Here is a 22082-nt window from a genome sequence, read left to right on the forward strand (position 1 = left end):
TTATTTATTAAACTTTATCACGGGTATGTATGTATGTATGGTATAAGAAAAAACATAGTGTATATAGGGTCCAGAACTATCCGTGATTTCAGGCATCTGCCGGGGGTCTTGAAACATGTCCCCCATGGATAAGGGGGAACTACTATAGTTCCAAAAAATAAGTATTTGCGCTAAAAATTTAGTGCCTAAATTTAGTGTTGGGCACTGCACAACTTCTCAAGCCTTGGAATCAGACCAGACACCATCACCTTCATTTCCCGTTCCATGTCGATTTGAACACGAGACTGGCTTTTTCATCACAGCAACCACTGAAAACCCAACCCCGTAAAGGTGTACATTATCGAAAATACAGCCATCTAATGTGGAAATCATGAATTATCTCAAGCTTGTAGTTTGCAGAACACCCAATAGATGTCACCGTGTTTTTCTCAAACATTTAAAATATCCTGCACGGCCCTTTGAGGTTGATGGGGCACCCCCAGGGGTACCATGGCCCAGAGTTTGGGAACTCTGTTTTTGGTGTGTTTCAGTCCACATGCTGCCTTCTGCTAGAAATGTTTTCGCTTTCCTCTTGATCCCCAGGATGAAACGAAAGGCTTCCTTTCAAATGAATTTTACTGGAGAACTCTCTGACCACCAGGGACCCCCTTTTCCCTAAGGAAGCAGCTTTGGGGAACAGGGGTGCTAATCCACACAGCTATATCTCTAAAGGTGCCAAACGTGTCCATGTGCTTTTGGGAAAGGGCCCGTTCCGGTATTGCATGGATGCGGCTCCCTTACTCCACTGGTTCTGTCCCGGGACAACCGCACCCATTCTTCCCGCACTGTCACTCGCCTGCCCGGAACTCCCAGATCTGGAAACTCTGAGGCACCCCGCGGACTATCGTTCTCTTCACCATTTTGTGTTCGTGATTTCCTGTGCATTTTTCCAGCCCCTGTCAGGATCCCTAACTCCATGTCCTTGGAGTTGTGTTCAGATATTTATTTTCTCCTTTTATGGCAGGCCTGGCTCTGTGGTGGCTCTGTTGAAATCCTTCCCTGTTCTCGGGTGGGGCACATCTATCAAAATCAGGAAGCCCAGTCCCCCCGTGATCAGGAGGCCACTCTGCGGAACAAGGTTCGCATCGCCGAGACCTGGCTGGGCTCATTCAAAGAAACCTTCTACAGGCACAGCCCAGAGGCCTTCTCCTTGAGCCAGGTAAGGAGAGATCCTGGCAGGGGCCTCTGGGCCCGGCACGGGCCGCCAGCAGGAGGCTGGGCCAAGGAGTGCCTCTCTGTCCAACCTGGAGGGGAAAACAAAAGCTTCTGGCTTGTGCTTCCCTTAAGTTGCCCCTCTCAAGTGGCCCCCTGGCAGAGCTGCCTGTCTGTCCCAAGCATCTCCACACAGCGTCACAGCTGGTCTTGGCCTGGAGCCCCCTGAGGTCTGTGGGACATCTATGGGCTGCGATCCTTTATCGTGGGGCCAGAGGGCAGACTGGGCAGGGAATAAGCAGTGACGGGTCTCAGAGCGCCCTTTCCTCCTGAGCAAAGCACTCAAACTGTGGAATCATCCAAGACATGAAACAAATATAAATATAAATATAAACATAAAAGATCCAAAACAAGCCACAAAAATTTTAAAATTTTAAACATTTCATTAATGTCCACAAACAGCACATCTTCAACTGCCACGTAGCCCAATTCTCGTGGAACTGGCACATAAATACTATTCAGCATGAGACGTGGGTTCCCATTACTGTTTCCTAGGCTGGGAGTGGGGGCTCCGAAGATAAGATTTCCGTGACCCACAAAGGTCTTGGGACAACTCCCATAAGCCTCTCACCAGCCTGCCCACACTGCTGGGTGTGCTCCATTCTCTGATCCACAAATCTCCCCGTCATCTGGTCATCTGATGACTTTCACAAGGACAATGGCACCTCCTACTGGTAAATGAGAAGACATTTGTTTTTCTGGCTTTTTTTTTTTTTTTTTTTTTTTTTTGGTACATTCCTCTTAATTCATGTTTTGGAAATGTCCTATGGCTGACATCGATGTTACGATTTTAATAATATCACTGCCTCCCTGAAGGTTGGAGACGTTAACTTTATGCTCTTAGTTTAAATTTAAGTAGCTAAAAATTAATTTTGCTCTACAATTTCTATCCTTCTATCCAAACCCTCACATGGATTTTGAGATACAGAAATTATAGGCACCCAAAAGACAAGGTCAGGGTTTCACTGTTGGAGGAGTTAACATTCTCTTGTTTTTCCCCTGTCAAGTTTGGTTGTACAGAAGGGAAAGTTCATTGTCAGCATATGCCCCTCATTTGAGATCAAACAAAAGGCTGGAGAGATTTGCCACTTTGTTTGACCACTGAGAAAGGTGAAGGTGATGGAAAATTCATGAAGGAATGTTCCTGCTTTGGTAGCAAAGTCCAGCCCTGCAGAATGACTGGTGAGGTCTCAAACGAACACTAAGAAAGCCAAGAAACCATAAAAAACTTACACTAATTTCCTTAAAGAGTAATAGATCTCTTTGGTTTAATGGTAGGCAGGTGTGCTGAATAAACAAGACATCCCTGCCTTAGAGAAGTTGATCCCAAACTTTCTGTGGATAAAACTCAGCAGGAGAAACGGTCAAAATGCAGATTCCAGGGTTGCTGGCCCAACCTACTGAATCATAGTCTCTGGTATAGGGCCTAGGAACCTGCATTTTTAACAAGTTCCGTGGGCATTTCTGAGCCAGGTGCTCAGGGGATCATAGTCTGGGAAGCATACCGAGAGCATGTCAGTATGGCAGATCCACACCATTTATATCTGAGGAGTAAAAGATGGAAAAAGCGGAATCACTTCATTCAGCCTGTTAGCCCAGTGTTTAATTGCCAGACTAAAGGCCATCAAACTGGAACTCTGACATGGACTTCTTGTTCCAGCCCCCTCTCCTTTCCTCTCCTTACCCCAGGAAATATGATCTCTCTTTTTTGTTTTTATTTTTGGTCCTTCCTACCCCTCCTTAGCACCTCTGTCTTCCCTCAAGATATCCAGGATTTAATACTAAATGTATAGGTAGGTTTCCTTGTATCTTATCAATATAGCCAAATGTATAAATTTATACTCGAGTGTTAAGGACTTACCCGATATCCATCCCAGGACAATTGTATTATAAAGGAGAATCTCAAGGAAAGGGGATAGAGTAGCCCAAAGGAATGATTTATTAATGGTAATGGAGGAAATTGGGCACTAGGAGGGGAAGAAAAGTAAACTTGTCTTGCCCCCATCCCACCCCACAATTTCCTAGCTTATTTCATCTCAGTTGCCTTTGGGTCAGTTCCTGCCTCCATATGGCTCATTATGGTGCTGCAGCACACCAGCCTAGGTGCAAAGCCCCGCCATTTTGCCAGCTTCCACAAAAAGTCCTTAAAGCACAGGTATAATGGTCTTTGTAGACTGAAGATGTGAAGGATTGGGGAGGGAGTGCTCTCACAACCACACTGCTGGTTCCACAGCTCTCTGTAGGGAGGACCATCCTACTCTGTCCCTTCTAAACTTCTTCCCCTAACACATGACTTTCCCCGCCTGGCTATGGCCCTAGGGAACCGTGGCCTTGGTCCCCTCACCCTGTCCCAATCCTTCAGCTTCTTCCCAGCTACCTCTGTCCCTCCCCCACGTGTGAATTGTGGTGAACAGTCGGCCTTCCCCCATCTCAGTGCCCGTGTCTTTCTCCTCCATCAGGCTGAGAAGCCAGACTGCACAGAACGCCTGCAGCTGCAAAGGAGACTGGGTTGTCGGACGTTCCACTGGTTTCTGGCCAACATCTACCCTGAGCTTTACCCATCTGAGTGCAGGCCCAGGTTCTCTGGAAAGGCAAGGCATGCCCCCGGGAAGATGAGGAGGAAGGGGAGGGGATGGGCAGCCTCCCAATACAGAAACTGGATACTCAGATGTTTGTCCATGACCCTGGCCACACAGTCCCGAGGTCAGGGGAGCCTCGGAGGCTTCCATGCCTACCCTGAGGGAGGTGACTGGGTTGCCCCAAAACCTGTTTCAGGTCCTTTCATCATGACAGATGTGGCCTGCCTCCTGTCCATTGGGATTAGAGGCTTTAGCTTGACCTTGCTTATTTCTGTGGCCTGAACCTGGAACCGTGAGCTACACTGCAGGGAAGGAGGAGAGGAGGACTAGCGCCTGATGGAGGGTGTCTTAACAGTGGAGGGCGGGGTTCACTTCCGTATGGATGTCCACTTTCAGCTCCACAACACCGGACTTGGCTTCTGTGTTGACTGCCAGGAAGAAGGGGACATCCTGGGCTGCACCATGATGCTAGCTCCTTGCAGTGACAGCCGGCAGCAACAGGTGGGTAGTCAGAGTTCTCAGGGTAACATCCGGGCAAGACCTAAGAATGGTTTTTCCTGGGATGCTCCTCACTTCCCTTTGGGGCACCTCCTTTCAGTGGTGCCATGTCCCCCACCACAATGACGCATCCCAGCTCTGCCCACGCCGCCCCCAGGCACAATCACAGACATGGGCCATCATCAGAGAATACAAGCATCTGAGCCTGAAGCAAATAGAGACTATCTAGCCAATGCTTTCATCTAACAGATGAGGAAACTGAGGCTCAGAGAGTGACTGACCCAGGGGTTGCAAACTCAGATATCCCCAGGGTCAGGCAGGGATGTGCACAGTGAGCTGGGTGGAGGCTGCTATGCCTGAGGAGCACATGCCCATCAGAAAGGACAGCCATGCCCGTCCCCCAGCCTCAACACATGTTTTCTCTTTTGTAAGTGGGTCCAGTATTATGAGATTAGCCCCCAAATTTAAAAGACATTGGAAATCCGGAGTTTGTGGAAAACCTCCCTATTTAAATTAAAAATCTCTAATCAGAGGTCAAAGAAATTGACACACATTTCTATCAGGGCACCACTTGAAACATCTGGACCAGCCAGAGATCCTCAGCCAGCTAGAACCAGAGATGGGGTAATATGGGTCATCCAAGTGGGCGCTGTAGGCACAGAAGCACTGAGGAGGGAAGGGGACCCCAGAGTGTGTTCCCCACTTACAGTGGTGCCTCCAACCCACAACTTGTGGTTACAGTCTTGTCTCAGTCCTCTGATTCCGAGTCCTCCCACGCAGATGTGTTGTGGCTTTCCAGGATTTAACGGGGCTCTATGGGAGCCAGAGTTCACAGAGGGGGATCTTTACTGCACAACAGAGGCCTGGTGTGTGCATGTCTGCTGTCTGTGTCTCTGTGCATATATCTGTCTGTCTGTGTGGGTGTCTCTGCATATGCACGCATGTGTGTGTGTGTGTGTGTGTGTGTGAGAAGCAGAGAAGGAGGGCTGGATTTGGAGCAGATAGGCCTCGTGGCCTTGGCCAACCATCTGCTGCACTTGCTAGAGTAGGGCTTCCACACAGATGGGGTCCCTGGCTCCAAGCTGCAGAGCACTGGCGTCATTCAGAAGATTTCCCAGGCACAGAGCAATTTGGTCCATGGGATTCCTTCCACAAGGAGAAAGTCTTTCATTCCACAGTCAGATGGAAAGCGGAGAGTACAAATACCCCTGGGGAACAGCACATAAGCTGTACTGGGATGCCAGGGCTGATGGGGCCTCTCCCCAGGAGAAAGGGCTCTGATGACTGCTGGGGAAGGACCGAGATGCAGCAATGAAGACAAACTGCACGACTTTCCCCGAGGCCCCACTCTGCAGTGTGGCCAGACCTGTCAGTACCCAAGATGGATGGGGCTGCCCTGGTGACAGAAAAAGCTAATGGCCCAAAGGGCAGCCGAAGAGAGATGCTGAACATGCCTGACAGGCACCCTGCCCACAGGGGGAGGCCCTTCCTTAAGCCAAGGTTCCTGTTCTTGGATATAGATGGTTCACCACAGGACAGACTATTTGAAACTGACATCAAGAAATCCAGGTGGCACCTGGTTAAAGTGTAGGCCTAGGAAGGCCTAGTAGGGCCCTCCATCCCTCCCTGTGCTTCCTCATCTTTTTAGGTTGTATCTAGTGGTTGCCTTGTGGGGGCAAGATCAACCCTGACCCCAAATTTGGTTCAGATATTGAAACTGATGACTCCCCACATGCAACAACAGAGAATGGAAAGCATAATTATTCACCTAATGAGACTTCCTAGTGGAGCAGGACAGGCTCCCAAGCGAGCAAGACAAGCAAGACAGCAAGACAGCAAGAAGGGGCGGCTGACTTTGGCTCTTATGTGGTTGGGGGGTGGTTGGTCAGGTGAGGGTTCCCAAGCTCTGGCTGGGCTTACCTGGATTGAACTTCCCACCAGCACCAAAGAAGAAAGCACGGGGCTCTCTTAAGAGTTTGCCCAGAAGTAGAGCAAGGATATAAGGTGAAGGAGTGGAGCTTGAATGCTAAAAGACCAGACATTAGACAAGGAGTTAGACTCTTTATTACAGGTCACATCGTTCATTTAAGAAGGTAATAAATTCTAAGGACCCTTTCCCAGAAAAAAAAAACAAACCACATATAAGCACAGCTGCACAAAATTTTAACAATTTCCAGGGTGAATAGATTCCCATGAAGCCCCCTATGGTCCCTGGCGCTCTAAAATCCCTAGTTCATAATTCCCAGAAGCTAAAGGAATGAGTGAAAGGATAGAACCATATTTCCTCCTGCAGCACCCCAGGGGTTGGTATATTTTACGCCCTCAAGTGTCTGAGAAGAGAAGGTAATTGAGTCAGAGAAAGGCTCTCGATGCAGCAGGGTCATTCCAGCATCCATGAAGACCCCTTGTTTATCAGGAAGATCTCTTTGTATCTTAGGCTAAGCTTCTCTTCAAATTTGCCATCACAGAATAACTCCCCGAGGTGGTGGGAAGGCTCAGAGATGCTGGCTGAGGGTCGGTGGGTCCACTTCTTTTCACAACTTGGGTGAACCTAGAAAGGCCTAGCCCGCCCCCAAATCTCTTTTAGCCTGTGACAGGGGCCTTTGCATTAAGGTGTCATATCCCAAAGGCCTGTGTTAAAAATAAGCAACAAAGTACGAGTTGCTAGAGATATTGATCAAATGAGTCAGATGAGGCCCCGAGAGCCTGGGGGCAAATGCCAGAACATGTCTTGGAGGGAGGACCGGTGAGGCCAGGCTTGGCAAAGCAGGTTCTGGGATCCTGGAGGTGGGGGGTGGGGAGGGGGCTGGGCTGGGGGCAGGGAGGCCTGCATCTGGAGGGCACATGGGGAAGCAGGTTCTTAGGACCCATGTGGCCTCTTTCCGCTTTGCCCTTTACCAGTGTTCCGGAACACAGCAAAAGGCATTCACACCTGGCACAGGGGAGAAGGATACAGATATAAAGTGCTAAGTGAGGAAGCAGTGTAATATGGTGGCAAGAGCTCACCACTTTCTGGCTGTGTGACATCAGAGGCTTCTTAAACCCTCCAAGTCTTGGTTTCCTCCTCTGCAACTGGGAATAATGCAGTCTCAGGCATGCGAACAGAATGTTCGCTTTTGTGGGTTTTCTGATTCTTGGTGGGGAGGAGGGGACTAGCAAGGACCTCTATATCTAGCAAAATTGTGAGCTGGATAAGCTGAAAGCCCTTTTCCTAAAAGCACCTAGATATGCCAGATAAAAAATTAAGAAGAAACACATAAGTAAGTGAATTTGTAACAAAGGGAAATCTCCAGGGGCCACAAATCAAGAGGCATCTGAAAATAGAGCCACAGGGCATTGGCCAAGCTATCCTGCCTCAGGATACATGAGCCATTAGCTACATGCAGTAGTCAGTGAGAGCCTACTTGCAGCCTTTGACAGATGAGAAGTTGGAAATGAGATGCCATAGAAAGCCAGCTTTGACCTTCAAAGAGTAACTTACCTGTGAAAAGTTTGACTAGAAAAATCCACCCACTGCCACAGGAAGATGACAAGGAAGCTTGTCTGTCTCCACAGGGTCTTTGTATAGGATAAAATCACTCTTAAAAATTTTTTTAACCACAAGTCTGCATCTAATATGGGTGTAGGATTCACATTTATATGAATTGTGTGGTGTGAGAATCCTCAAGCGGGAATGGCTATCTAATTTTGGGGCCCAGCGCAAAGTGAAAATGTGGAGCCCACAGTTCAACAATTATTAAGAATTTCAAAACTGTGTAACATCTTGGGGCACCTGGGTGGCTCAGTCGGTTAAGCATCTGACTTTGGCTCAGGTCATGATCTCACAGTTCATGAGTCGGAGGCCCACGTGGGGCTCTGTGCTGACAGCTCAGAGCCTGGAGCCTGCCTCGGATTCTGTGTCGTCTCTCTCTCTGCCCCTCCCTTGCTCACACTCTCTCTCAAATATAGTAAACGTTAAAAAAAAAAAAAAAAAAGAATTTCAAGATAGGGCGCCTGGGTGGCTCAATTGGTTAAGCATCTAACTTTGGCTCAGGTTATGATTTCACAGTTCGTGGGTTTGAGCCCCACATCAGGTGAGCCCTGCCTTTCTCTCTCTCTCTTTTTCCTCTCTCTCTGCCCTTCTTTCACTTGTGCCTTATCTCAAAAAACAAAACAAAACAAAACAAAACAAAACCAAAAACAAAAACAAAAAGGATTTCAAGATAGTAACAGGAGAGCATTAAACCAAATACATTAAACCAAGAACACTAACCCCTTCTAAGCGCGAGGCCCCATGTGAATGCGCAGATCACTGAGGCCAACACTGCCTCCCAACCGCAAAATTAATATAAGATCCACTCAGGTTGCACTTGGCAGGAATAAACAGAAATTGGTTTTGTCAGAGTGTGCTCTCCGGCCAGGGCACACAGGCTTCCTACAGTGAGAGCCCCTCTGCAAAGATATGCACAATCGAATCGTATAAAACACTGGAGGAAAAAAATGACCTTGAGTGAGAGTCATCAGATGCAACAGACAATTTGTTTTGGGCCAGGTGACAGGCCAGGTCAGCTCTCTCCAGAAAGAGATCCCTTGGGCCTCAGAAGTGCTCCTCATGTGCTCTTGCGGTAGGGCACTCACACAACACACGGCACTCTTTTATGGCCTCACCATGATGCAGTAAGAGAGACTAATGGAGAAACATGCCACAGTGTAGAAATATGAATGCGACAGCAGCTGGCACGTGCAGATTTCAGAGGCTTGGTCCAGTCTGGCATTGCACATGTGGATTCGGCTATGAGATACGGTGTTGGCTGACCCTAAGAGAATCTAAAGATTGCCACTTGACGTCAGCCCCATTGTGAACTCCCCTTCTTTCATCTCCAGCTTTGGAGAAGGTCTCCTAGCTGTGCTAACAAACATCCCCTCTGTCCCAGCACCTGAAGCACACCGGCAGGAAGGAGATACACTTTGGCAGCCCACAGCACCTGTGTCTTGACATCAGGCAAGAGCAGGTGACTCTTCAGAACTGCACCGAGGAAGGGCCTGCTATCCATCAACAGCACTGGGACTTCCAAGAGGTAAGTAATCTGTCCAGGAAGGGCTCAGCAGTGCCTCTAGCTGGGACTGTGGCCCAGGGTCTTCTAAGGGGTCAGATAGTACCATACAGGCCAGAGCCCCTATTGTTGAACTTAGTGACCTGGCATTAAGGCCTCAGGAGGAAGTAAAGCCAACATTGTAGCAAAGTTGGACCACAAGCATCTTAAAGTGTACTCATTTGCCATGTCTCTGTAAAGCTCTGACCATGATCGTGGCAGAGAGAAGAGATGGTCCCTTTTTGAAGTTTATTAGCTCAGGTCACCAGTAAGACCAGGGAGCATGTTACAGAAGCAGCCAACTACCTCAGTGGTGTGGTTTAGGAGCAACAGAAAGGCCCTTCCTTCTCTACTTGGTGACAAGTGAACCTAAGACTTAGGGCCCATACATGCTCAAAGACGTCTTGGATCATTCTAACCAAGTCCTGTGGATAAGATACATCTTAGAAACAGCATGTTAAAATAATAAGTACAAGATTAGTGAGTAAGATATACCCAATATATTTCAGGCATTAAAACCTAAGACTTTAAAAAAGTATTATGGGGCACATGGGTGGCTCAGTCGGCTAAGCATCCGATTTCTGCTCAGGTCATGATCTCATGGCTCATGAGTTAAAGCCCCACATCAGGGTCTGTGCTGTCAGTGCAGAGTCTGCTTTGGGTCCTCTGTCTCCTTCTCTCTCTGCCCCTACCCCGCTCGTGCTCTCTCTCTCTCTAAGAATAAATAAACATTAAAAAAGTATTATCATTCAGCTACTGTTCATAGTAGCACTATTTACAATAGCCAAGAGGTAGAAGCAACCCAAACATTCAGCGATGGGTGAATAGATAAACAAAATGTGGTATGTATGTATGTATATGTATGTGTATGTATGTATGTGTGTGTGTGTATGTATAATGGAATACTATTCAGCCTTAAAAGGATCACATGCTACAACATGGATGAACCTTGAGGACATCACACTAAGTGAAATAAATGTGTCACAAAAGGACAAATTCTGTAAGATTCCACCTAAATAAGGTATCTAAAATAGTCAAATTCATAGAAACAGAAAGTAAATAGTGTTGACCAGGGAATGGGGGGAGAGGAGAGTTGGTTAATAAATAATAGACTTTCAGTTTTGAAAGATGAAAAAGTCCTGAATATATGTTTCACAACAATGTGAATATACTTAATACTACTGAACTTTACCCTTTAAAATGGTTACAATGGGGGCGCCTGGGTGGCTCAGTCGGTTAAGCGTCCGACTTCAGCTCAGGTCATGATCTCACAGTCTGTGAGTTCAAGCCCCGCATCGGGCTCTGTGCTGACAGCTCAGAGCCTGGAGCCTGTTTTGGATTCTGTGTCTCCCTCTCTCTCTGCCCCTCCCCCATTCATGCTCTGTCTCTCTCTGTCTCAAAAATAAATAAATGTTAAAAAAAAAAATTAAAAAAAAAACAGTTACAATGGTAAGTTTTATCTTATCTATTTTTACTACAATACAAAGAAAAAAAATTAGGTAACATGTATGCTACAACATGGATGACCCTTGAAGATATCATACAAAGTGAAAGAAGTCAATCACAAAAGGCTGTCTATTATATGACTACCTTTCTAGGAAATGTCCAGAATAAACAAATTCATAAATATAGAAAGCAAATTAGTGATTTCCAGTGGCTGGAAGGGAGGGACAGGAAGTGATTGCTAATGATAGTGGGTTTCTTTTTACAGTGATGGTTGCATATACTCTGTGAATATACTAAAAACCATCAAGTTGTATACTTTAAAGGAGTAAATATTATGGTATGTGAATTCTATCTCAAAAGTACATAAACAAATGGACATTATCGGCATTGTTGGTTAAAATGTTTAACTTTTCATAAAGAAATCAATTTTTTGTTGAAGAAGGGATGGCTAGATTCAGTATTAAGTCTGGTGGACTTTGAGCAGGAGGCAGCTATAGTCTTTGAAACATGGCTGCCTTGGGCCCTCAGTGTATCCTTGAGCTTTTACTCTCTACTGCGACGTGGTGGCAACAGTACTAAATTGCAGGAGTCACCGTGGGCAGAGATCAGACTAAATCATTTTGAAAGCAGAAATGTACAAGCACAGTGATAACAATGAATTTCACCAATATGGTATAAAGACTGAACATGCTCTATACACTGGCATGTTACTAAACAGAACTAAGAAATGGCACAATTATACAATCTCAATAAAGTAATTGAATTAATGATCTCAAGGTTTCAAATGATATTTATATTCATAATATATTTATATTATATATATTTACCTAAATTATTTTTATACTAACCAACATAATGCAGTTCTTTACTAGGCGAGTTCACACCACCTCTGTAATTCTCGTAATGATTAACACAAATCTTAGAAATATCCTTCTTTGCCTACTGATTACAGGGAAATGACTTTTTTCCCTCGTCTTTTCTGTTTTTTCAGAATGGAATGATTATTCACATTCTTTCTGGGAAATGCATGGAAGCTGTGGTGCAGGAAAACAGCAAAGATTTGTACCTGCGCCAGTGTGATGGAAAAGCCAGCCAGCTGTGGCGATTTGACAACGTCTACACTGTGGATGAACGATGAATGCCTGTGTCAAAGGGAAAAGAGAAGTTTAGCCATTTCAGTTCATCCCCAAGGGAACTAAAAGAGCATATATATTTCATGAAGCTGACCCTTTTGTGTTTGCGCTCCTGGTGATAGTAGAGAAGAAAACTCCATGAATGAGTATAGAAAGTCTTTCCTTCTCGCCCCTTATTGCATTGACTGTTGGCTGTTTTAGAAAAAAAAAAAAAAAAAAAGGATTCATTGTCTCATTGTCTTTATCACTGGATGATGGTCATTACGTAGTACAGAAGATTGTTGTTTGTTTTATTTTGTTTTCCATCGTGCACTTGAGAATTGCTTTTATCTCTGACAAAGGAGAGGCATGGACTGTCTTGGGCAACACCTCCAGGATACATACATCCGGTTGATAATATTTTTGCAAATGGCCTTACCTTGAACTATCTGTGTAGCCAACCATGAAAGTTAAAGTGTGAGAAGGGTGTAAAGGCCTGACATCCCCAAAACTTTGGATTAAGTTCATTAGGACAAATTCCATGTTCACTGGTTGAGCCATAGCTCAGAAGAAGGAAGGGAAGCCACTGAGCAAAGAACGGGGTTGAAGAGAAGATGGAAAAGCTTTGACCCAATTCTCCAGCTCAGCCTGGCAGCTGGAAAGAGTCAGCACACCTGGAATAGGATGTTTTCATGTAAATGAGAATTTCCTCCTGACTTTCTACCTCCATTCACCCTGCCCTAGCCCTTCTCTAGCTTGGTTAACCCCAACCAGAATCTCATGCAATGTATTTCTCATTAGTCATTGGCGTTGGGTCAGCTCAGACTAAGCATTCTCAATAACAAGGTGTATACAGTGGAGAAGCTCTCCTGATGCCCTGTTACAGGGTTTGCATGGACTGGATCACAAATAGCAACCTCTGCAAAGAGGCAAACCTCCACAGTAGGGAATGCCAGCATCTGAGCCCAAATTCACATGAGAGGAACCAGAGTTGGGAGTTAATGTTCGTTAGGGCTGATGTGGCCATCTCTGAGCCTCAGTCCCCCAAATGTGCCTGCAGGTTGAATGTCCACAACTGTGGGAAGAGCGTGCCTCTGCTAGAGCAGAGCCAGTGCTAGCAAGAGCTGAAAGGCTCTCCTGGCTGTGACCTGGCCTACCTAGTTTGTCCATAAAGAGCTGTGGAGTGGGGTTGGTTCTGCTGTTAAGAAGACACCATTTATGCCCATTTCTCCTCCAGGTGGAGTTTACTCTTCACATGGTCAGCTAGGAAACCTCCCTTTGAAGATACTGATCTCCTCTGGGCTGTCTCAGAACTCAGTGCATTTCAAATAAGAAAAAGTAGGTAGGAAGTGAGGGTTTCTAAACAAGGCCTATCATAATTAACATATTTTTTTCTACCAGCTTAAGTCAATGGCCTGCTGCACTTCTCCCTCCTTAGAATACGCTCCAGACCTGTGCTGTCTACGGTAGCCATTAGCTGCACGTGGCTGTTTAAATGTAAGTTCATTAGAATTAAAAAAAAAAAATTAAAACTCAGTTCCTCAGTTGTATTGGTCACATCTCTAGTGCTCAATAGCTTCCTGTGCCTAGTGGCTACTGTATTGGAGAGCACAGATATAGAACATTCTATCACTGCAAACAGTTTTATTTGGATAGTGCTGATCTGGATAGATTCATCATCCCATTGAGAGAAGAGATTTTGGACACTGTCTTCTTCCTTCAGACATGATTATATTTAAAGCAAATTCCCCTAACATCCTGAGACTGAGATGGAGCTAAACATTCTCAGATGTCAACCTTGTAAATGGTATTAATAGTTGCAAAATAAAAATTAAACAAGACCTCTATTTTTTTAAATGAACTTAATTATTGGCATTGTGTTTGAAGTTGCTGGAATAAATTAATATAATTAAATAAAAAGCAGAATTCAATTGTGTGAGTTGTGTTTGACAGTAATTAACAAAAGGACCCAGATGGCTTATTGCTTAATTGGTTGAACAAAGTGAGAATGTGGGGTTCCTTGCTTCCTTAACCATCCCCATGATTTATTGCTTTATTATAGAAATGGCTGTCAACTTGGTCCCTGGCTGATACTTACAGATCCTTAATTTAAACAAAACAGATGTCTCCATTTAGTTCTAATAGAAATTCAACCTTCTCCTCACAGTGTAACCAAGTGTTCAAATTCTGTTCTCTGTGGATTCTGCTTTGATTTTATCCACAATGATCATTTTAAAAGTAGAGAAAACTGACAATTGGAAGATTTGATTCCCAAGAGTTTGATCTTCACTTTTATGATTGGACTTTATTGTTCAGAAGGAGAAGCAAGAGATAGATGGAATATCTTGATAGTATTCAAGTTGCTGGTTCCAGTTTGTTCTCAAGGTCTTGCTAGATCCTTGTCCTCAGAGTCCATGAGACATCTCTTAATATTTTGATTTAACCCAGCAGGCCTCAAATTTCACTGTGCTCACAAATCAGCTAGGGATTGTATGCAGATTCTGATTTGGTAGGTCTAGGGTGGGGCCTGAGATTCTATATTCCTAATGAGCTCCCAGGGGATGCTGATGCTGATCTGTGGACCACTCTCTGAGTAGCAAACATTTAAACATTTCCAGTAGTCTTCTGTTGTTACTTGGAACTAGGAGAGTCCTCATTGGACCAGTTCTTGAACTATTCTTTGCTTCTCACAGATCTTTTTTTGAATCCACATGGCAGGATGGTTTGATCCTATATGATGTAGGACAATACACCTTGTTCAATGTAATTCCTTTTCCTTTCTCCCCTCGATACTTTTCCTCCTTCTCATTCTGTCTACTAGTTCTGCTCTTTTGACCAGGAGAGTTCTTTACTTTTTTTGTTGTTCTTGCTGTTTGGTCCATGGTTATGTTGTGATTTCCTTGCTTTCCTTATCTTGCCTTCAGCTTCTCTTTTTCTCATCTCTGATCAAAGCTGTTTTTACAGCATCCATGCTCCTGTGGCAGCTTTTCTCTGACTCTCCCTTTCCTCCATCTGGCCCTCTATGCCCTTCCATTACCAAGTACAACTGACTAATCTTGATGGAATGAACACTATCGGTTTCTCCAAAGGATTTTTGGAGCACGGATCACATCAATTAGTTGCTCCGTTTTTCAGCTCTTCTTAGCCCTCGCTTCTCTCCTGGAAGACTCCAGGATAGGAAGGAGTAGAAACGCCATTTCACGTGGACATGGGATGATTGGTGCTGCTGGAAGTGCGGCTGCTAGTCATGGGAATACAGCCCTTGTCTTGAGGAGATAGCTGCGGTCTGGCAGGCAGGTAGCCCTATCTACAGAGGACCTACAGACAGGCAGCTGTAGGGGACCCTTGGGAGATGGGCCGGGACCTGTGACCTCTGAAAACTAGCCACATCTAATAGTCATAAGATTAGATGATCAGTAAACAAATTCTGCCAAAGCCCGAAATTTGATTCCCTCAATCCTTGAGTTGCACAATAAAGATAAAGCACAACTAAGGAGATGAGATGCCAAATCCACCCTTCAACATCAGAGTCTCTGGTAGTGACATAGAGTATTCTGGTCCCTCCCACCTCCCTCTGGCCTTATAGCTTCAGGGAGCCCCTGAAGAACTTCCAACTGTCAGTATCTGCATTTCTTTGCCTGAGGGTTTTTCCTAAAAGCTGAAGAAGGCTGCTTTATGGTGTGGGGCAGGCCAGAAAGTCATCCCCAGGGACCGGTCCTCAATCAATGACTGCTGGGAGTATAGATGCCTCAGCTCCCTCATCCTCTACAATAGGATAACTCTGAGGTGTAAATTCCATACCATTTCCTAGAGCTTACTGTGGGATTACTCTAATCACCCACAGTGGTAGCTGGCTTTATAATACATCTTTAATGGGCCACATCTCCTTCCCACTCCCTACTGGTGCAGGTAAACTGCTTACACTCAAATCCTTATTTCAGTGTCTCTTAACGGGAAAACCCACCTTAAGATACACGGCCTGACCCTCCAAAAGCTTCCATCTGCAGGAGTTACTCTGTTTATCAATTCCACTCTTTTTTAAAAAGTTAATTAATTTATTTTGAGAGACAGAGAGAGAGAGAGAGAGCACAAGTGGGGAGGGGCCCAGAGAGGGAGAGAGAATGCCAAGCAGGCTCTGCTTTGCCAGCACAGGGCCCGACATGGGGCTCGATCTCAAGAACTGTGAGATCATGACCTGAGCTAAAACCAAGAGTCGGATGCTTAACCAGCTGAGCAACCCAGGTGCCCTTCATCAATTCCACTCTTTTTCAGTAATCCTACCCCATGTACCAGATGCCCCACTCCCTTGAGCTGAGCTTATCCCACTGAGCTGCAAGACCGGGGTATGGACCTCTAGGCAGCTGTGTCTCAGGAGGGAGGGACTGAGGAAGGGGCAACATCCTCAGTCCTTATCCCAAACATATCAATAATGGTAGACATCCTTCATCCCTAGGGGAAAATGACTGAGGCATAGAGAGAGGCCACAAGTATTCCACTAACTGGTATTCCTCCTTGTAGGAGCCTAAAGCCTAGGGAGGCCCAGGTTCCTCCTGAATCTCACACATACACACAAAATGCTCTCTTTCATATTCTAGTTATTTTCCAATAACTGGTGCATACCAGCGTTAGAGGATGTGCAGGCATACTAGTAAGATAGGAGTGGAAAGCGTGATTGTTCTCCATGATAAAATGAGGGGGATCCGGATACGAGGGGGTATTATGGAAGAGATGGGCCAAATGATATGGTAAAGTCCTGAAGAGCAAGATGATCCAGGAGGGATTTCCAGTGGGGGCAGGAGGGGTTGCCAGAGGGATTTTTGGAGTTAGGTGATTAGTCCTCAATATAAACATGTTTCCTTATTTTCACCTGAAACTTTTAGCCAAGACTTACATACTGACATGTGTGCCGTGTTGGAGGATGGGAAGGAACAGGGCTGAGAAACCCGTCTGGGACAGAGAGGAAAGAGAGCGGCCTTTGCAGGTTGGATAGATACCAGTGAGACTGGACGCTCAAGGGAAGTGGGGAAACATCAGTATAGAGAAGAACCAATATAAGTCTGGCCACCACACCGTGTCAATAAGGATAAATTCAATGAGACAAGATAACGTGTTAAAATTATATTAGATTGCGAACTAGAGTAGGGGTCAGCAAACTTTGCCTCTACAGGGCTAGACAGTATATTTTTGGCGTTGCGGGGCCTATGGTCTATCACAACTACTCACATCGGCCACTGTAGCACAAAAGCAACCATGGACAACAATAAACACGTGAGTATGGCTGTGTCCCAATCAAATTTTACTTACAAACACAGACTTGGCTCAGGGCGCCTGGGTGCTTCAGTTGGTTGAGCGTCTGACTTCAGCTCAGGTCATGATCTCGAGGTTCATGAGTTTGAGCTCAGCATCGGGCCCTGTGCTGACAGCTCAGAGCCTGGAGCCTGCTTCGGATTCTGTGTCTCCCTCTCTTTCTGCCCCTCCCCCACTCATTCTCTCCCTCACTCTCTGTCAAAAATAAATAAATAAATATATAAAAAAAAAGAAAACCAGACTTAGTGCATAACCATACTCTGCCACCCCCCTGGAATAGAGTTTTTGACCCAGCTGCAGAAGGAGATAAATTATAGATTTCAAAAAACAGAAAAATATTACCAAAGAAATTGTGAGTATGCTTGAAAAATGTAAAAGTAAAATATTTCTGTACTATAAATAACAAAAGAGCAAAGAAAAACAAAAGGGGAAAACAATATACAGCATGTGTTCTCACTGTAAGCAGACCTCAATCCTTTTTAGAAAGAAATAGGAACAAATAAATCTTTTTTTTTTTTTCTTAATAAAAACATAAAACATTGACATTCAGCCCATAGCCTTCTTTCTTTCGGGGACCTACAGATTCCAGGGGCCTTCGTTGTCCCCAGAGGTTAGGCAGAACAAGCTTTCTTAACGAGCACACAGGCTGCAAGAACAGCAATGTGGGAGGCTGCTAAGAAGCAAAGAGCAACTCTCCGCATTTTAGCTGAGCAAACAGGATTAAATTGTGCTAACAGATGAAATTTGTTACTGTAGTTTTCATTATTGTGATGAAGACACTCACAAAGGGCAATGCACACACCCCCTCCCTTCCCTGACACAATTCTCTTGCAGCTGGGATTTGGAGACAATCAGATACAAGCTCTTACACCGGCAAGAACAATAACCTTTGGGTATTTCTATAAACTCTCTTCCTTGACATCCAAGTTCACCAGACTTCAAAACACAAACAGCAAAAGGCAAGCAGAGTAAAGTGATTTCCAAAAGCTTGGCCTGAGCCCCGGGGGTGCACCAAGCCAGCAAACCTCACTCCTTGTGCTCCGAGGCCAGCACAGGTCCATAATGCAGGTTTAAAGCCCAGGCCCAGTGATGCCTCCTGCCTGTTATAACCTATGTTTGGGGCTGCCAGCCCATCATGCCCCTTCAAGTGTCAGTGTTGGCATATCCAAGGCTGACTCCAGATAAAACAAAGATCCTGGGGTGCCTCCTCCTCCCCACCCTCAAGGACAGGGCTAGAGCTGTCCAACCCCATCTCTACCTTATAACCTAGTGTTCTGCTCTCCACACTGCTGAGCCTACGTGTCATTGTCCAGTGAGCCTTCACCAACGCACAAGGGACACATAGCTCCATAGAGCTGGGTACCCAGATGGAAGCCACAGTTGAGGCCTGTTGACTTCTATTTTGGAGAGATCCTGTTTCCTCCCCCCTGTTACTCAGATGCTTAAAGTAATAGAAGGATGAGAAGCCCCCGTTCTTACTATTCATTGGGAATGTCATTATTTCTTTAGTCAACTCTTGGAGAATACCTTTTTTTTTTCTTTTTGAGAGAGAGCACAAGAGCACAAGAAGGGGAGAGGGGTAGACAGAGAGAGACAGAGACAGAGACAGAGAGACAGAGAGAGAGAGGGAATCTTAAGCAGGTACCACACTCAGCACAGAGCCCATGCGGAGCTCGATCCCACAACCCTGGGATCATGACCTGTGCTGAAATCAAGAGCTGGATGCTCAACCGACTGAACCACCCAGGCGCCCCTGAGAATATCCTTGACCACTCTCCATGGGAGGGCCTTGCACATAGCTCTAGGTGGTGGGCTGGTTTGCACAGAGCCACTACTGTCTCCTTGAGGTTCCAGCTCTTTGCCCAGCAACAACATCCCTTCACATATTTGTTTGAGCAACGGCCCTCCCAGCTGGTCAGGTCTCTTTGCTTCCTGTCCAAAGTGGTAGTCTTTAATTGTCCCAGACCCAGCTCAGTTTACTCATTTTTTGGCTAAAAGGAAGGCATAAGGATACCTGCCATCTGGATCTTACCCTCTACTACCACAATTGGTCAGATATTCTATGAAGCAAAAGTGTTCTGATCTCTCTTATTACACACATTTTAGGGGAAAATGTAGCCCCAAAGTACCATCCAACAAAGCTCTTTTCCTTTATTTCTGTCTCTGAGAGGCAGGTTTCTATTTGCTTTTTAAAAAGAGACATAAAAAGCAAGCAAGCATGGCTTATAAAAATGAGAGGGGGCATCTTCCCATGGGATTCATAATGATTTCCTTCCTTTGTTGTAGATCATATGGGAGTATATGATACAGGAAGATGCCTGGGAATTTTGCTGAAAACAAGTTACAGCCTATTAACCCCATCTGCTTCCCATGAGCAGGAAAGCTATTATGTGATCATGTCAAGGGGGCTCTGGATTTTCTCAAGGCTTTTCCATAAGGCGGGGGGCTTACGACAAAATCCTCCAACCCCTTGGTTCTAATCTGCTCCCTCTTAGGCCAGTCAGTAACCACAGAAGGTAAGAGCATCTGGCCGATACCCATGAGTGCTGAGTTGGAAAAGTTTAAATCTTTCTGTGCTCTGAAAGCAATGCAATGCAATGAAAAATCCAGAAATTTCAATGGCTGGGCTTTAGATTTGCACCCAGACAAAGTTAAGTGTCTGGGTGGTATGTTTACTGTTATAAACCCAAATTATAATGCTCTTTCCAGAGTGAATTCTAGATTCTTAGGGTCACTTTCCAAATTAAAAAACTATACATATTTCTTGAATACCTACTATGTGCCAAGAACGTTTCCAGGTCCTTGACCCATGTGTTTTCTGAACTGTTAGCTCTGATGACCTTGATGAATCACCCGTGAATCAGAAAATTGCAAAATATCATCTTCACTGCATATTATGTCAGCACAGGCTCAGGCAGAGTTGGATATGTACTCTTCAGTTTCTGGGAAGGCAGAGAGATTTCAAAAACAATTCCAGGAAAGGAAGCAAATGTGTCCTTTGATACGTTAGCCAAGTGGGACACAAAACAGACCTAAATTTGTAAATAACAATTATTTTCCCAAAATCGCTGTAGGGACATCCTAGCATTCAGTGACCCTTAAAACATAATCCACCTATGTTCAGATAATTTCCAGGTATTTCTCCAGCCTTGACTCATCCTGGAACCTCAGATCCACTCATTCAGGCAACTTCAATTGACACTAGAACCCAAGTGATGAACCTTAAGTTCTCCCCTGCTGGAAATCCTCCCATGGCTCCCCACCACCTTCAAAACAATGCTCTGCCTCCCCAATGCAATCTGGCTACAAGGTCATTTCTAGCCTGGCCTTGACTTTCTGGACTTACCACACCATCTCTTAACATGGAGTCTCCAGTACAACACTTTCTCTTCTCTGCCTCTGCCACACTGTTCTCTCTGCCCAGAGCGCCCTTCTGTCCTTTCACCAGCTTGTTCTTGTCCATCATGCAGGATCTGTTCATGCACCATCTCTCCATGCTCCCAGGCTGGGCTAAGTGCCCGTCTTCAGGGGCACTATATATGTGGCTCTGTCTGAACACGACCACTCAGTATTACAATGAGCACACACATTCCTCCACTAGACTAATCAAATTTTGCACATATTTTTGCCCCAAGTTCTTCACACACTTTGTGACTTTCGTTAGACACATAATACATGCCTGTTGAACTTGAACTCAAGTGGTAACAGCACCTTTTGTGCATGTATGTGTACCCTGAGTCAGGTAGAGTGAAAGCAAGAGAAGAAAAGCTATAGAACCCAAATTCAGACTCCCAAGAACTCTTATGTGCTATTAAGAGAATTTTGTCTTGATCACTTTTCAGTCTTCCAGAGTCTATGGACTAGGAGACAAAGATCCTCAATAAGCTAAAAAAAAAAAAAAAAAAAAAAAAAATTTTAAAGAATGCATAAATCTAGTTCATTGAGATCAAAAGGAACCTTTTTGGGCCCCGAATAGCCAAAGTAATTTTGAAGAAGAAGACCAAAGCAGGAGGCATCACAATCCCAGACTTTAGCCTCTACTACAAAGCTGTAATCATCAAGACAGCATGGTATTGGCACAAAAACAGACACATAGACCAATGGAATCGAATAGAAACCCCAGAACTAGACCCACAAACGTATGGCCAACTCATCTTTGACAAAGCAGGAAAGAACATCCAATGGAAAAAAGACAGTCTCTTTAACAAATGGTGCTGGGAGAACTGGACAGCAACATGCAGAAGGTTGAAACTAGACCACTTTCTCACACCATTCACAAAAATAAACTCAAAATGGATAAAGGACCTGAATGTGAGACAGGAAACCATCAAAACCTTAGAGGAGAAAGCAGGAAAAGACCTCTCTGACCTCAGCCGTAGCAATCTCTTACTCGACACATCCCCAAAGGCAAGGGAATTAAAAGCAAAAGTGAATTACTGGGACCTTATGAAGATAAAAAGCTTCCGCACAGCAAAGGAAACAACCAACAAAACTAAAAGGCAACCAATGGAATGGGAAAAGATATTTGCAAAGACATATCGGACAAAGGGCTAGTATCCAAAATCTATAAAGAGCTCACCAAACTCCACACCCGAAAAACAAATAACCCAGTGAAGAAATGGGCAGAAAACATGAATAGACACTTCTCTAAAGAAGACATCCGGATGGCCAACAGGCACATGAAAAGATGTTCAACGTCACTCCTTATCAGGGAAATACAAATCAAAACCACACTCAGATATCACCTCACGCCAGTCAGAGTGGCCAAAATGAACAAATCAGGAGACTGTAGATGCTGGAGAGGATGTGGAGAAACG

General features: G+C 45.1%; 1 protein-coding gene and 1 long non-coding RNA gene across 5 annotated transcripts in view; one reads left to right on the forward strand and one right to left on the reverse strand.

The window, feature by feature from the left end:
* The window catches only part of GALNT15 (polypeptide N-acetylgalactosaminyltransferase 15), a 46280-nt gene extending 32403 nt beyond the window's left edge, over nucleotides 1-13877 (forward strand). For 3 of the 4 annotated variants that reach the window (XM_042903808.1, XM_042903812.1, XM_042903811.1), the window contains exons 6-10: nucleotides 1004-1198; nucleotides 3711-3842; nucleotides 4227-4331; nucleotides 9242-9385; nucleotides 11838-13877. In XM_042903808.1, coding sequence (XP_042759742.1) covers nucleotides 1004-1198; nucleotides 3711-3842; nucleotides 4227-4331; nucleotides 9242-9385; nucleotides 11838-11984 — 723 coding nt within the window. In that variant the 3' untranslated portion in view covers nucleotides 11985-13877. The remainder of the gene's footprint in view (nucleotides 1-1003; nucleotides 1199-3710; nucleotides 3843-4226; nucleotides 4332-9241; nucleotides 9386-11837) is intronic. The other variant, XM_042903810.1, reaches the window with a different exon arrangement.
* The window catches only part of LOC122198916, a 100559-nt gene that overhangs the window by 55920 nt on the left and 22557 nt on the right, over nucleotides 1-22082 (reverse strand). The window contains exon 3 of the long non-coding RNA XR_006193220.1: nucleotides 11913-11988. This is a non-coding gene — a long non-coding RNA (uncharacterized LOC122198916). The remainder of the gene's footprint in view (nucleotides 1-11912; nucleotides 11989-22082) is intronic.

Source organism: Panthera leo, chromosome C2 (assembly GCF_018350215.1).
Source record: "Panthera leo isolate Ple1 chromosome C2, P.leo_Ple1_pat1.1, whole genome shotgun sequence".
In the NCBI taxonomy this organism is placed as follows: Eukaryota; Metazoa; Chordata; class Mammalia; order Carnivora; family Felidae; genus Panthera; species Panthera leo.